The following is a 15,648-nucleotide window of genomic DNA, read 5'->3' as shown; positions in this document are numbered from 1 at the left end:
AATTGGTTCTTTTTCTCTGCTCATTTCCTATTGCCTTACACTGCATAATCCCTGACAATACCAGCATATGCCATCTGGCTTTGTTCTCCTTTGCAGTCAGCATTTTTTGGACCCCCCCCAGTTGAAAACCTGCTTTGAATTTAGTCCTTTTTGTTTTCCATAATCACCTACAAAGGGCATTAGAGATGGGAGCAGGTTGTTGTTGTTCTCAGATGGAACTTGTGACAAATGTGAGCCAGGCTCGCTCCCCACCTGATCGCATTGCGGGCAAACAGATTCATCCATCAGATTTAGAAGTGCAACCTTTGGCTTTTTTATTTACTTATGGGCACCCATGCCAGCTTCTCTGAGTGGGAGGCCATCTGATGGAGTTTTCTCAAGAGCCACAAACGTGTCGTCTTGCTCATTTGTTACCACATGTGTGTTCACAGCCACTGTTGGCCAGAGGGCTTGGAGGTGATGAGGGCAGGCTTTGAATGGTATTTATTGTCATGGCATGCGATGCGTGAGGCTGCTGGTGTTCCTACACACTGTGAAACCTGGAGTGGGGCAGGGGTGTGCAGGGAGTGACTTGTCTGTTAAAGGTGACCTGCTCCAGGGGAGGACAAATTGCATTGTGTTTCTCAGTTGATTCTTGGTGTTATAAAGGGCTGAGAAAGATTCTTTTAATTTATGACTGTTTTTGTTTTTGTTTTTTTTTTTACCTGTGGGTATTCGGTGTCTCTATTTTAGCACATGTAGAAATATTAGCTGCTTTTGCACGTATGAGTCTGTAGCAAAAGTCATAAAGTGACTTTTCACTTGGTAGAGGAACTCAAGATTTGTGATAATTCAGTGTAGGAGAGTTAATGGCCTTTGTGGAGGATCTCAGAGTTTCTAGCTGTCATTCTCTTGGTGAGCCCTTCTCTGTTTTTTCTTCCTGTCCCAGCTTCTGTTACCTCATGCATTAAAGATAATAGTGTCATTAAGGTGGGGACTGGATGCTTTTCAGAGCTAAGTCTTTTAAAGCAAGAATTAGCAGACCAGGATGTGAGCAGGTGGCCTTTAATTAGCTTGGCCACCTCTAACTGCTTTAGCTGTGCTGCCCTTAGAGCAGATTGGTGCTATCTAGAATTGCACGTCTTTGCAGAGATTTCCTTTCCCTGCTCCTTCCCAGTCCTCTCATCAAAGAGTGTTTGAAAGGTCAGGGGTCTGTTTGAAGCTCAAAGTGCATCCGTCGGCACAGGTGCAAGGTTACCAAAGCCCTGCCCCTTCCTTTAGCTGCTGCCCTGATTTCCTCTTGTAACGCACGGACTTCTGGAAGATGGCAGAGCAGATCCTGAGTTACTGCAGGAGTCAGTACCGTGTGACAGTGCTTACTCTGAAGTATATCTGAGAATGTAGCCCCAGATGGCCCAAATGTACTTCAGGTACCTTCTGATCCCATAGGGAGAGCTGGCAGGGAATTTCTCCTGGTTCTCTCAGTGTGGAATCACACTCTGCGGTCTGCATGGGCATTGCTCTCTCAATTATAAGGGAAGGGAAGGAAATAGGCCTGGTTTTCTGGTGACCAAGGCTGGGGGAGGATGAACCTCGGCTTGCTGCAGGGCAGGAATGCAGGAAGAGAGGCAGAACGTGGTAAGGGAGCCGTGTTTGTCAGAGCAGTGCGTAGAAATGGTGAAGGTAATGACTGGAAGGAATCCAAAAGATTTGAGAAGAATGGGGAAAGAGCTAAGCATGTCTTAGATTTGATCCAGAAATTTCTTCAGAAGATGCTCCAAGCAGTCCCACTGATGTTCTTCCATGGTTTACCTTAGCCGGGCTCTGTCTTTTCCAGATCCAACAGCAATATTGTTCCTTGCTCTTTGCTGGTTACGTTCTGAGAACAGCTCCGTGTCTCGGTGCTTTGAGCTGCTTGGTGAACTCTCCCAGGAAGGAGAAGCAGGTGGTGGGTGCTGGAGCTCAGGGGGGGACGGGCCCTGAGTGCAGAGCCATAGGGGCAGCACGCTCACTTGTCAGCTGGCTGCTGCCCTTCCACGCCACACAGCCGTCATCCAGCCACTGCAAGTCCTTCTTTTGGGGCAGGATGTGGTTATGGAAAAAGTGCCAGAAATAGGCCCAGGGATTAACAAAAGAGGGGCTTTCACAAATATCCTTCCCTGCCAGTTTATTCTGATGAAGGGAAAGTGGAGGGCAGTTGTGAAAAGCATGAGAAAACCCACTGCTTTTTTTCCTAGATGACTGCAGTGACCGAGTCTTTCTGGTTGGTGGTTTCCTCAACCCAACATTCAGATAGAAAAGCGCTTTGCGTGCCAGATTTGAAGCCAGATGGGAGCAGGAATCCTGCTTGTTTGGATCCTTAGCTCTGTGCTCAGGCTTGGCTCTTCCCACTGCCCTCCACAAAGCCTTGGCATTCAGAGCAGTGGGGCTACTGCCTGTGTGAGGAGTGGTTCTGGCTCCAGGTTCTGGTTCCGTTTTATGACCATAGGGAGAAGACATTTAGAGTTCTGCAGAAGGTGAGAACCGTGGACTCGTGTCCCCAGAAGCCTCTCCTCATTTATACCACTTCAGTGCCTGCAAAGAATTCAAGCCAGAGTTTATGGGATACTATAACATGGGCAGTTTCCCACTCAAACCGCATGCTGACATGCACCATCTCTGTTTGGGTTTTCTTTAAAAATCTTCAGTGACCCCATATACCAACATTCTCAGAAAATCGTTATAAATACAAACACATTGCTTTGGAAAGAGCAATTTAATGAGTTTGGTTTTGTTTCTGCTTTCCCTCTGTTTAATGTGATCAGTGGGAAAGACCTGTTCATGGAAAGGCACGAACCCCCTGGCTGCTCAGGGGGACTGGAGCACTGCTTCAGCTTGCAGACAGCTAACTCGGGTGCTTTTGGGGACAAGCCTGCTGTTGCTGTGCCCGTAGCCCTGAAACCCTCCTGGCATTCACAGAACACAGAGGATCACTGCTGAGCTTCTTCCCTCAAAGCCCTGTCCAGCTCCTCTCAGCCTTAAAGAAAGCAGTGCCAGGTGATGTGGCTGTGCCAGGAGCTGGAGGTGATGCAGCTCTGCTGGCTGCACCGATGCTGCTCCCACCATAAGCTGTATCAGAAGTATAAGATCTTCTCTGGTGTGACAACTGCTTTCCAAGCCAATGTATTTCTTAACATTACCAGAAAGTTGCTTATACCATATGGCAAGACTCTCTATTTTTGCAGGACAACAAACAAATTGTTGCTAGATGCCAGACTGCTCTGGCAGAGCTTTATCACTGATTCCTGCCAGCAGTAGCCTTTAGGGGATAGTAATGATTTGGGGTTGTTTACATTGCAGCTTTAAAATAGGGGTTTTCTTGAAGCATGTGTGTGTTTAGTCAAGAAAGTTGGCTAAAAAAGCTGTGACAGCATCAAAGAGTGAAGGCGCTTGTTAGGGCCTATCATGCAGACTTGGCCCTTTGTAATACCCCAACCCTATAGGAAAAGGAGCGTTGTCTTACAGGAGCTTGGGGTGGCTCACTGGGAGCCAGGACAGGAGTCTTACCTGGGTGGGGATACTGGGTGGATTAGTGTGTCTGGATCAACATCCTTCATTTTGGAACCGGGCATTTCTGTAAAGCCAGGATCTGCACAGCCTGGGAACAAGGAAGGGAGCAGAGCCTGCTTGGTGCCTTGCCTGAGGATGCTCTGCATAGGGCTGGGCTCTGGCTCTCCCAGTGCTGTCCCAATAGCCCTGAGCACTGCAAAGCTGGAGCTGTGGGGCATCCAGCCACCTGCTTTTAGTCTTCCTATAGGCAGGGGCTTTTGTTTGGAAGTCTAATGCAGTAGATGAGGTGTTTGCACTCCTCGGTGTGCACGTCCAAACCCTGCATTTTGGACTTGGGGCAGCACTATGAGTTTTGCACAGTTTTGATGCTTATCCAGGATTTTTCACGGAGTTGCACAGCATTCAGGTTGCTTGACAGAAGGGCTTGTAAAACCTAACGATTTCTGGGACCAAATGCTGAACTTGCATCAAAAACAAAACCAGAAACAGAAGGGTGTTGAGTTTAACAGCACGTGTTTTGTGAATCTCTTTGTGACATGTTCAGTCATAAACTATCCTGACTTGGCCTCTCACTTGAGAACCAAACTTGACATGTCTTTTGCTGGATCTCACTCCGATCTCATTTTGGACTGCAGTCTGGTTCTCCACGTAGGGTGGAATCAGTCCTTTTTAAAAATGAACTGTTCCCAGGCTTGTGCTGCCCTTTCAGTTTGTTTTAGTTTTAGTCATCTAAATAAACACCCCAATGGAACCTGGAACCAAACAACCTCCAACAACTCAGAATATGGACCTGACCTGAAAGCAACCTCAAGTGCCCCAAAACCTCAACTCAACACTCCAGGACTACAAAGGCCTAAAACTGATGAGATGACAAAGCCAGTTTTCTTTCAGCTGGGTGAGTGATTAGTCTTCTGCATTCGCCTAATCAGACTTTTTTTTTTTTCTGCAACCAATGGAAAAAATCTTGATTTTTAGTACTGAAAACTTAAAAGCTGACATTCTTGTAAAATTAAAAGCAGAAGTGGAAGCTGAAATCACCCTCTTCTGTTCTCAGCCCCCAAATGTCATGAGGCTTTTGGTAATACTGCAGCCTTTCTCAGCCGCTTTCCATTGCTGGGCAAGTAGAAGCATTGCATCCAAACTTCTGTGTGTGCTGATGGTATTTGCATCTGGTAACTCACTTGTAATTTCACATCTCTGCGGTGCCGGGCAGAAGTGCCTTGCATAAAGGGGTTCGTAGTCATCATGGCAGGGATGTTGTTATACAATTTCAGGCTGTGTGGACACACAATGATTGTTCTGTTGTGTTATTTGTGTAGGTTTAATGTGTAAAAAGCCTGGCCAGACCCCATCATGCACCTTCCCTAATAGGCTGTGAAGATTCCTCCTGTCTGTAGGAGGGTTGGCATGGGTACGTTGTGTTTGCATACCTGGCACACAGGAACCACATTGGGACAACTCTTGTCCTGGAGCAGCATGGCTTGGGGCAGCCAACTGATGCTGAGTGCTACCTGGCATTTCCAGGAATCCCTGCTGAGAATGGCACAGCCGTGTAATGATTCCCAAAAGCCATTTATGGTTGAGCCCAGCGAAACTACTTTCCAGTGTTTATTGCGCTGAGGCTGCCTTGGCACAAAAGCAAATGGATGTAGATGCTCAGTGGTTCCTTCAAAGAGGTCGGGGTTTGTACCTGGACCTTCGCAGCATTTCTGTTTGCTGTTAGCAATGGGCCTTGTCCTGGGTCTGTGCTTTTGGCAGTTTGTTTACAGCAGCACACTACTTAAAAGTTTCTCTGGAGGTGGAAAAGAGGGGGGAAAATGATGTGAATGTGGGGAATGAATTTTGTGGAAGGAGTTTAGATGTTCTGGGACGTTGTGGGACAGCAAGCGGCAGATGTTGGTTTTGTGGGAGAGCAGAGGTCATTTTGAAGCTCCGTGTATTCAGAAGAGGGAGAGAGCTTTTATGGATGCTGATGAATATTGAACAGCCGTGGAGGTTGGGGAGGTGGGACAGCGTGCAGGGAGGATGGGACAGATGGGAGATTCTGGAGTTGTTGGAGCTCACACAGTCCACCAGAGGTTGAGAAGATGGTAGAAGCTTGCTCATATGGAGAAGACTCTTTTATTTCGTGAATGGTGAAAAGCTGCACCAATTGTTAACAGTCTGGCCTGGAGCTGTGTTTGTACATGTATGCTTGGATGCTTATGCTCTAAAGGCTGTTTGAGCCAGGAGGCTTTCGTGTCCATAGCACTGCATGGAGGGAGCTTTGTGTCTTCCCTTTGCTGCCTGGTCATCAGAGATTTTGAAGCTCTGGGTGCTGAATATACGTTTTTACCTGCATGGTCTGGTAGATTTAGGTCACAGATTACAAAATCTGTGAGATTATGAAGTACATTTAAACATTCACAATGCTGCTGGGATTGGATTCAAGCTTAGCTGCTTTATCAGGCAGCGCATTTGTATTTTTTGGTTGTGTATCTAGCATCTTGAAAGAGTAATGTGAATATTTAAGGTCTGTGCTACGTCCTTCTGTGTTACCTTCAGGTAGTGCATTCTCTACGCACCTCTGCTGGATGCCAATCCTCCCAGGCTAGTCAAGAACAGGAGGTTTAGCTTCAGCCAAACTGGGTTAGAGGAGCACCGTGACATTTGCTGTATCCTGGAAGCAGAGCTGCCCTGGGTGGCATTGGGACGTCCGGGATGGGGCTGGTGTTCAGTTCATCACTGCACAGGTCAGGCCATGTGGTCAAGGGCCCTGGGAGTCACCTTCCAGCATGTGTCTATATCTCTGGTTAACTGAGCCTTCTCAGTACAGCCAACTGCTTTAAATAATTAAATTTGTTCAAAAACAAAGCAAAAGGTTGGGTCCCTTTTGGCAGCCACTCTTCTTTTTGTTTGAAAAATATGTTTTTTCGTGACACTGGTTTTGTGCTAAGGAATCCCATTTGTGTGTCTGGTCACCTGAGAGACATGTAATAAGTTTCCAGAGTTTTTGTTATTCCTTTTTAGCAAACCTCAGTTTTCCTTTGTATGTTCTTAAGGGCCATCAGTTCTCTTTCCGAGAATGGAGCTTTGCAAAGTCAGGGTTTGCACTGCAGAGCAGGCTTGTAAGCTTGGCTTCTGAAGCTTCTTCTTATCCTGTGGCTGAAAGCTGTATATCTCCTCCCAGGGAAGAAATGCCATCTTCTTGAAAGCTGCGTGATAATTTAATTTAATCCTTTTTGTGTTCAAGGAGCAAGTGTCACCATAAAGCTGCTAACATCCTGTCCCTTGAGTTTCTCGATGATTGCAGCTGTGTGTCACATTGGAGTATTGCAGTTCCCTAGGGTTGAACATTAATTACAATTATTGAGAGGGGATGATCATCCCTGAGCCCCGCTCTTGCCTCATTCACCCTCTTTGGGTGGAGAGGGCATGCTGCGTGCGTCTGGTGCAGATGCTTGCATCAAATTGAATTTATTTGCTTACAGAAAAGTGTTATTACTTATAGAAAGGGATTATGTTTTCCTAAAGAAGGACAAGCCTTTAAAGCCCTGCATTCGTTGTTTACAAAAGGAGACGTGTCATTTGCAGGCTGGAGCAATTCTCGATGATTTATGGGTAGCACTTGATTTGATCCTGGGCTTCTCTTTTTTCTCAGTTATATAAGTTGATGTGGAGAGAACTAACACCATCCTGCAGATAATCAATGACCATCCTTGGTCCTAAACTCCACTGATTTAAGCTTGCCTTGGGGAAATTGATGTCACTACCAGAATGTCAGCTGATGGAGACTGCTTGTGTGAAATGATAACTTAAAGAGTCAATGCATATGTTTGTTTAATAAATATAAATGTAGGATCTACCAGATTTGCTACAAGGTCAGCAATGTTCTGGTCCCGTGTTCTTGCTCCAGTTATTGTTTAGACACTGTTTTAAAGTGTTTAAAAGTTTTTCTGTAGTGTCATGGGTCCCCACCTAATGAATGTAAGCCTACACAAAATACACTGCTGTTTTTAGATACCTTTTGTAAGCTCAGAACTAAATCTCAGTGGAGACTGAAAATGGGGTCTCTGTGGAGACTGAAAATGACTGCCGAGGCTGCGAAAGCAGAGCAAAGCCCAGCAGTGTATCTAACCAAACAAATCTTTGTAGGGATGGGTAGCAATACCTTCCCAGGCTGTCCTTCAGTTAGCAACGAGAAGCAGAAATTGAGCTGGATCAGCTAGGTGTAGGGAACGGTGTCTGCTCAGATGTCATGTCTGAATTGTGCCCATGGTTTCAGGTCTCCTGCAGCAGTTGTTTCCTAAAGTACTGACTTAAATGATTTTCTCTTAAATTTTCATAAAGTTCATTTAAAAAGTGATCAATGTCTCTCACTGTGACTAGTAAGTACACGTAGTTCTCTGAGATGCAGTTAGGAATTTCTATTAACCGAATGTGCGTCTTTCCAGATGAAGCCATCCCAATTTGCTCCAATCATGAATACGTGCCTTCCTGCTGTGCTGATAGCAGTGTATTTGCTGATATATTTGCAGCAGGTTGGGAGGCATGTCCCAATACAGCCACGGTGTTGCTTGGTTCACCCCTGCAAAGCCTGCAGCTCCCACCCCACAAGTGCATGACTGTGCCCATGTTTGCATGTTTTCTGGAATGCCTGGTGCCTATAGACAGGTACGTGCAAAAATGGGCAATACTGGTGTAATGGGCTCTTCTAGCTTCTGAAGGCAGAAGTACCTTCTCTTTGAAGAATCCCCACTGCATAGATTTTGCATCACTTTCCCTGCTTTCTGAATGCACTTAGATGTCCTGTGTACATAATTAACCTCTCTGCTGCTCTGGCAGACACTTTTATTGAACTGCCCATCATGGCTCCTAAGTATTTTCCTTGGAGAATTGGGCAGGTTCAGAGGGCAGAGAGCTGGAGGAAGCGTACATGAGGCTGAGTAACTCTTGGCAGTTATAGATGCAGCTTCCCTGATTTACAGCCTGGGCTGGGAGCAAGAATGTGCATTTGGGTCAAGAGGTGTCTTTGTGGTCAGCAGGCCTGGCCATAAATCCTGGGTGCTGAGCATCAGGATGCATATGACAGATCTGTCCTGATAATGCCTATAAAGTGCATGAGCGTGGCTGGGCCTGGCTTTCAGTGGCCTCAGCACTCAGATTGGCTGTGCTGCGAGGGCTGGTTTCCCCTGCAGCACTGATGGAGCCATGTATGCCTGCTGCTGCACCTGCCTCGCTTGTCCCACTCCCTGACCTACCTTTAGAAGATGTGTGTAGACATAGAGAGGTGGGTGTGGACATAGAGAGGTAGGAGTGCTAAAAACTGCTATTTCAGCATGGCCCTGCCTTACCTTCCTCCACTCGGGCTTTTCCAATTCACGCCAAGTGAGTCTGGAGGCTCTGAGTGGAGCTGGGCTGGTGCAAAAGCACCGAAGTAACGTGCTTCCTGAGATCACACGCTGCCATGTTCCTGCTGTGTGCACAGCTCTGGTGTCTTATGGGGGTATCGGGGATGCTGGGTGCCTTTGGTCCTCACCTGGGGATGGCTCTTTGTGGCTCCTAGGGACTGCAGAGCCACACATCTCCTGGAAACTTAAGCATTGCATGCTGTCAGCACTCTGAAATGTAGAAAACAAAGGGCAGGATTTCTTCTGTAGAGTGCAGTGTGTGAATATAACAGTGCCAGCATTAGAGGGAAATTCTCAGCAGTCCTTTGAAATAATTGTTGTGCTCCACGGGGGCACCTCTCACCTGGGGGTGGTGTGAGAACCCAGCATGGCGCTTGGGAAGTGCCTGGCTGTGTGCAGAGGAGGAGGAGGGAGGAATGCAGAAAGGGCCCTTTTTCAGGGTTTTTCCTGGCAGAATGCTGGGTGCATATGCCATTTGGAAACCTTAGGCAGGGGGGTTATCTCGATCTCAATTGTAAGGCTGAGTCTTGCCCAGCAGGCGCTCCTGGGCCGTACCAGAGTTGCTCCACACAGTTTGTTGTTTGTTCCTAACCGCCCATCACCGTGCATTTGGTCACCGCAGCCTTATCCAAGAGCTCCTGATGTCAGGGTTGGCTTAGAGGGGAGGGGAAGTGCTTGAACATAAGCTTAGCTAACAGCAGCTTAACACAGCATTACTGGCGGGGCTTAATTTGTGCCCTGATCTTTGCAAACAGAGAAACCTTTCAGCTGTGGAGGCATCTCTCCCCGTGCAGCGTTGTTATCCACGCCAGTTGTGCGAGCTTATTGTTGCTCTAAAAGCCGAGGAAGTTTGGATTTGCTGGTGCCCACTGAGCAAGATTTGTGAAGCATAAATGAGAAAACCTGCGCCGGCCTCCCTTTCCCATAAAAAGCTGCTCAGGTGGCTTAGTGCTGTGGGCTAATGCGGAGGAGGAGGAGGCGGCTGTGCACCTGCTAGTGCTTTGGCTGGGGCTGGTGGCAGAGCTGCCACGAGGTCCCCCCAGCAGCAAGCTGTTAGTGGCAGCGGTGCCACAACAACAAAGGGCCCTTTGATCCTTTCCATTTGGAGAACTTAAAACAAGAAAGCAAAACTACAATAAGGCCAAGTTGGGTCATAAAAAGGAAAGCGGGGAGGAGCACCAAAGCGTGCCGGAGTGTAATTGCAGAAGCAGCAAATGCTTTGGCACTTAATTCTGCTTTAGTGTCAGTTCGGCATTTCGTGTTTAATACTGGAGAGACCGTCGCCAAATGCTCTGCACAAACAATCCAGTGCTCCTCAGTATGTTTGTGGTACTTGGAGAGACCCTGGCTCGAAGGCACCTCCCCAAGCTCTGCTGCCTTCCATTTCCCATGGGCTGCAAGTCCAGGCTTCGTGAGCAGTTCCATGGCAGAGATGTCCCTTCCTGGCTCTGGGGTGACTGCTGCTGCTCAGCCTCTGTGTGGTACAGGAATTACAGTTGCAGCTTTCTGCTTTGGTGCTGGCGATGCCCCCATACACCCCAAGCTCGCAGCAGTCCGTCACCGCCGTGCTCTGCTGAAGCCTCTGCTGTCCTGCCTGCCTTGCTGCCCTTCCGCTCACTTCTTTGCAGGCCTGGGTGATGCTTGAGAGCTGTCTGCAGAAGGTGGATTTCAGGTTGGGTATTTTATAGGTTTATCACAAGGCTGGCTAACAGCTGCCATATCTAACAGCTATGAGGGATGAATTTAAAACAAAAAAGAAAAGCTCTGGATGGTTTCTCTGGCAACAGCTGAGGTCTCAGGAAAGCCATTTCTCTTCTCTTTCCGGCGCTGACTGTGGGTTTTGGTGCCAGACTGAGATTCTGTCCCACAGCCCTTCCTGCTGCACTCCGTGGTCGTGGCCAGCTCCTGGAGGCAGTGGGCAGCAGGCAGACCTGCTGGCTGAGAGCAGGGAAGGGCTGCTGCACGCCACTCGGCTTTCAGAGCCAAAAGAAGGAAAACATCATAAGCTGTTATGCAGTATTGGGCTTTTCTCTTTAAAACTTAATTTACTTGCCTAATTGCCGGCAGCCTCAGCTCCCTCCAGCTGCAAAGGTGGATGGGACAGAGCGCTGAGCTCCCACTGCTGAGCACACACTGCTGTTGGCTGGGAGGTGTTTGGTGACTGTGGATGTGCTCCTTGTGAAGGCAAAGCTTTTATTTGTGCCACCAAAAGCTGACACTCCCAGGACGTGCTGGATCAGCTCAGCCTGCATCTGCTTTCCTCAGCCCCAGTCCCGTGCCTGTGGGCTGCAGGACAGAGGCATCCCTGGTGCTGCTGAGGTCTGTGTCCTCCCAGGGCAGGGTCCCAGCCAGAGCTTTGCAGATGGGCTTCCTCTCCCTGCGTTTTCCTTGTGTGCATCCCTTGTGCTAGCTGTGCTCCCTGGGGCTGCCAGGGCAGTAGGGCTGTGAGCCCTCCCGCAGCACTCAGCAGCTCCTGCCCGGCTCTCTCCTGTTTATCTTAATGAAGCAGAAAGTTCTGAGTTTTGAAGGCTGATTGCTCTGTGAGGTGCATCCTGACTGCTGAGTATGCATGAGATGCACCTGGCAGCATCTCCCTGATGACATCGCAGGGGTGGATGCAACCCCGTATTGGTGGCAGATGTGTCATCAGTGCTCCAGAGAAGGGCAGGCAGTCTGCTTTTTACCTGGTATCTTCACCTGAAAGCCCCTGGTGCTCGGCAAAAGCCATCTCCCTTTTCCGTCCATCTCTGCAGTGAAGAACAGAGGAGGTAGGGAGACAGACCCAGAGAGTGAGCGTCGTGCTGCTGTTTGAGCAGGGACGTGGTGAAGTGACAGGCACCTGAGGAAAACAAGGTGACAAGAAATACTGAGAGCCCTTGTAAATTGTTTCTTGCCCCAATTGTGGGTCCAGCTCTCCATGGTGTAGGTAACGTGTGTGAGTGATTTATGTGCTGTTGGGGAGTATTATAACAGATGCTGTAAAATCGTCTTGTAAGTATCTGAATATCATTTGTCTGTCTCAGGCATGCCGTAGCACGTACAGGAATGCTCTGTTTGGGGAAGAGCGAGCTCCTTATCCTCATTTATCTTGAAGTACTTGTAAATGTTGCTGTAATTTCATGTTATCGAATCATTTAGCTCTTCCTCTTCCAAAACGAAATTATTTTATCTCATGCACTTTGTTTACTTCAAATTAGCCCTGAGGTTGGCCTCGAGTTGCACCTTGTTATTCCTACACCTCCCGTCTCTGTCTTAGGCACTGCTGGCAAATTTGAAGGTATAAGTAAATACTTTTTTGTTATGAATAGAATAACTTCCCCCTCCTACACACACATTTTCTTTTAATTCCAGTCTTCGTTTTCCATGAGAAACTGACATTGCAGTGCAAGCGGAAACCTCCCAAATTGCACGAAAACGCCGCAGTTCTCCTAGCAACAAGGTCAGGGCTCAACGCCAGGGCCTTTCTGTGAGCGCGGGGAAACGGCCGCTCCAATTACCTGCTGCCCTGCAGTACAGATTTGGTCGCTTCATCAGCACCTGGGCTTGGGTGGATTTGAAAGCCAGCCACGGTATTGTTTAAAAGTTCTCCATTCATTGGTGAAAGGTCTGTAGTGGGCTGAGCCCTGAGAAACCCGGGGCTGGTTTTATGGCTTCGCATTGAAACCCGGTGGAACCCTGTGGTGTCAACTGATTTCCTCTTCCCCGCTCATGTGGCTTTGATCAAACCCAGGACTCGGAGAATGACCCCCCCAGGACCTGAAACCCTGCGCTTCGCCCACCTCTGCCATTCATTAAAGCGTTTTCAGGCTTTGCATTGTGGATGATAAAATTCGGACCTTTGTGCCTGGCGCCGGGTGAAGCTTGCCAGTTGTATGGCCGAGCTCAGCCCCGTGGGGTGTGCAGCCCAGGTCAGCTGTTTGCACAGAAGGAAGCCATCTAGCTCCTTCTCTCACACCTTCTGCCTGGTACTGCCCTGCTCTGTTGTGTGCTCTTAATGAGGCCGACATGTGGTAACGAAGCCCCTTCAGCAGGATGGTGCTTTAATGGCTCTTGGGTTGGCGTACCCCAGGCTGTGGCAGCGCCTGTTGGGAACAGCCCCAGCATCCAGCCCCACTGCAGCCCAGTGGGCTCCTCACCCCAGTGACCTGCAGCTGTGCTGCTGTGCTGCTCAACGCTGCCTTGGTGTCCCCGCAGATGTGATGGAGACATGGCCAAAGGAGCTGATACTGCTGCGTTTGTGCAGGAGGGAGAAAGTTTGTTAGCCAGCATGGGCTTGCAGTTCTCTCAAAAACCCGAATGTGACTTCACTGGGGAGCTGGATTGGACTGATGCCATGCTGGAAATCTTTCCTTTGGCTGTGCTAAGCGTTAGATCAAGTCCTGTCAGAAACACTGTAGTGTGTTGGTCACTGTCCAGAGCCTGTGAAACACCCGGGGCTGAGATGGCATCCAGGGCTGGATGAGCCTGTAGCTACTTGTTGTCTTCTGATGCCCAAACCCGAGTGCTGCTCAATGGTCTCAGTGCAGCACCACTAAATCGACAGTTAAAGGACAAAATATATTTTCAGACATGTGATTATAGATGAAAAGAATTTCCTCTATGCTGAGTGACTCAAATGTGCTACCGGGTGACACTGCAACTCCCCACAGTGCTGCAGGTGCTGTAGAGTTTGGAATCCTGAAAGCACCCTGAGATCAGTGCATGGTCTCTCTCAGCACACAGGCTTGGCTCTGGCTGAGCCAAACCCTTCTTGCTGGAGACTCAGACCAGTGAGTGCTTTGAGTCTGGGTGCTGTCACATTGGCTGTGCAGTGGTGGGGAGGTGGCTTGCACCGCTCTGTGTCTGAGCAGCAGTCCTGGTGGGACAGGCAGGGTGCTCAGGGAACAGGAGGTCTGACCTCCAGGTCTACATCTAAACCTGGCTTCCTCTGCAAAGAGGCGAGCCATTTAAGGATGTGAGATGGATAGTGGAAGGCTGATACCCTCCTCTCTACCAGAAATGAAACCCTCTTCCAAATCCCGGAAGAGTAGAGCTGTATATATGTATGTATATGTAAATATATGCGTCATCTTATACATCATCCCCTTTGGCAGTGGACTTAGTCCCCAAGCTGTACTGGCTTGGGAGGCACGTGGGATGCTGACCCATCCTGGAGGAACTGCTCGGCATGGCGACTGCCCTCCATGCTGCTGCACTGCCAGGGCTGGCTTCCACCTAACCCCAGCCTGCAGCAGCAAGCAGATGGGGTGCTGAGGGTCCAAGTGGGGTTGGGAGCACAGCACGTGCCTGTGGCCCTAGCCATCCACCTGTCTTGCCCTGGGAGCTCCAGGCATGGTTTATCTGCTCGCTGCCATGCCTGGGATGCTGCAGGAGCATCCAGTACCATCAGGCATTTTTGAAAATATTGAAAATATATGAAAAGCAAGCAGTAGAAGTAGAAAGTGTGTCATTTGGCCTATGTGAAGTTCTGTTTTTTCCTGATAAGCATGAGGTTTCCTTGGAACAAGTTCAGTTAGTCCTCCTTTCTAATGGAAAACGCAAAGCGACGTGTCCTGCGTTGCTTGCAGATAAAGGAGCTGGATGGGACACGCTGCTGTCTGTGAAAAATCTCTCTGCCCTTGGATAGGAGTGCTCAAAAAGATGGTGAACTGACGTTGGTTATGTTTTTCCTAAATCATTTCTGTTTCAGCTGATGGTTTGTTACTGCTCCTGTTAGCGACGTTTGAACCAAAACCAGGGTTCAGATGACTTTATTTGTGCCAGATTGGGTTATGGTCACTGAGCTTGCATTTGGTTAACAATTGCTTTCTTTTTTTTTTTCTTTTTTTTTCCTTTTTCAGCCTGATGGCACCAGCAAGGAGTGTGTCTTCATTGAGAAAGTCCTAGAAAACAACTACACGGCGCTGATGTCAGCAAAATATTCAGGCTGGTATGTTGGATTCACCAAAAAAGGGAGGCCACGGAAAGGGCCCAAGACCCGAGAAAACCAGCAAGACGTACATTTTATGAAGAGGTACCCAAAGGGGCAAGTGGAGATACAGAAACCTTTCAAGTACACAACAGTCACCAAGAGGACTAAGAGAATACGACCCACCAACCCCAGTTAGAAGTAGACGAAACAGTGTCACAATAATAAACCACAAAAAAAAAAAAAAAAACAAAAAAAAAAAAAAACTGCACCAGAGGAATATTTTTACATTAAAAATAAGGAAGAAGCTCTATTTTTGTACATTGTGTTTAAAAAAAAAATAAAAATAAAAAAAATTAATAAAAGACTAGATGGCAAACGCTGGGGAAAAGCTGTTAGGGATTTATTGTGACTTGAAAAATGAAATGAACTGCTCTATTTAAATTGACTTCTTGTTGTTGATGACACACAGGTGCTTATTTCTCTTTTTGGAAAGGACAACTTTTCAAGCATATCCCCAGAGGAAAAAAAAAAAAAACAACAAAAAAAAAACAACAACAAAAAAGTAATTATTAAAAATAAATAAATAAAGCCAAAGAAAACCAAAGTTCTTTCCCAAAGTTACTGAGACCCTGCCCTGAAACTTGCCAGTTTTGCAGTAATCTATTTATTGTCTGCTGCAAGCTGGACCAAGACAAGATGGTGTGTGCCGCAGTGATTGAGTTTGCGTGGAGTCCTCGACGCATCGATCTTCTGTAACCTTTCTGACGACATAAGGTGTCACGGCTCCGTGATCCTGCATTACGCTCAGTTCTGGAGAAT

General features: G+C 47.9%; 1 protein-coding gene across 2 annotated transcripts in view; it reads left to right on the top strand.

The window, feature by feature from the left end:
* Positions 1 to 15,075, top strand: part of FGF18 (fibroblast growth factor 18) — a 64,565-nt gene extending 49,490 nt beyond the window's left edge. For both annotated transcript variants that reach the window (XM_042880724.1, XM_042880725.1), the window contains one exon: positions 14,759 to 15,075. In XM_042880724.1, coding sequence (XP_042736658.1) covers positions 14,759 to 15,025 — 267 coding nt within the window. In that variant the 3' untranslated portion in view covers positions 15,026 to 15,075. The remainder of the gene's footprint in view (positions 1 to 14,758) is intronic.
* The last annotated feature ends 573 nt before the right edge of the window (positions 15,076 to 15,648 follow it).

The sequence above is a fragment of the Lagopus leucura genome, unplaced genomic scaffold (assembly GCF_019238085.1).
Source record: "Lagopus leucura isolate 7727_CA_CO unplaced genomic scaffold, USGS_WTPT01 Super-Scaffold_100027, whole genome shotgun sequence".
In the NCBI taxonomy this organism is placed as follows: Eukaryota; Metazoa; Chordata; class Aves; order Galliformes; family Phasianidae; genus Lagopus; species Lagopus leucura.
The sequence above is the reverse complement of the archived record's forward strand: the minus strand, read 5'-3'. Positions and strand labels throughout refer to the sequence as shown.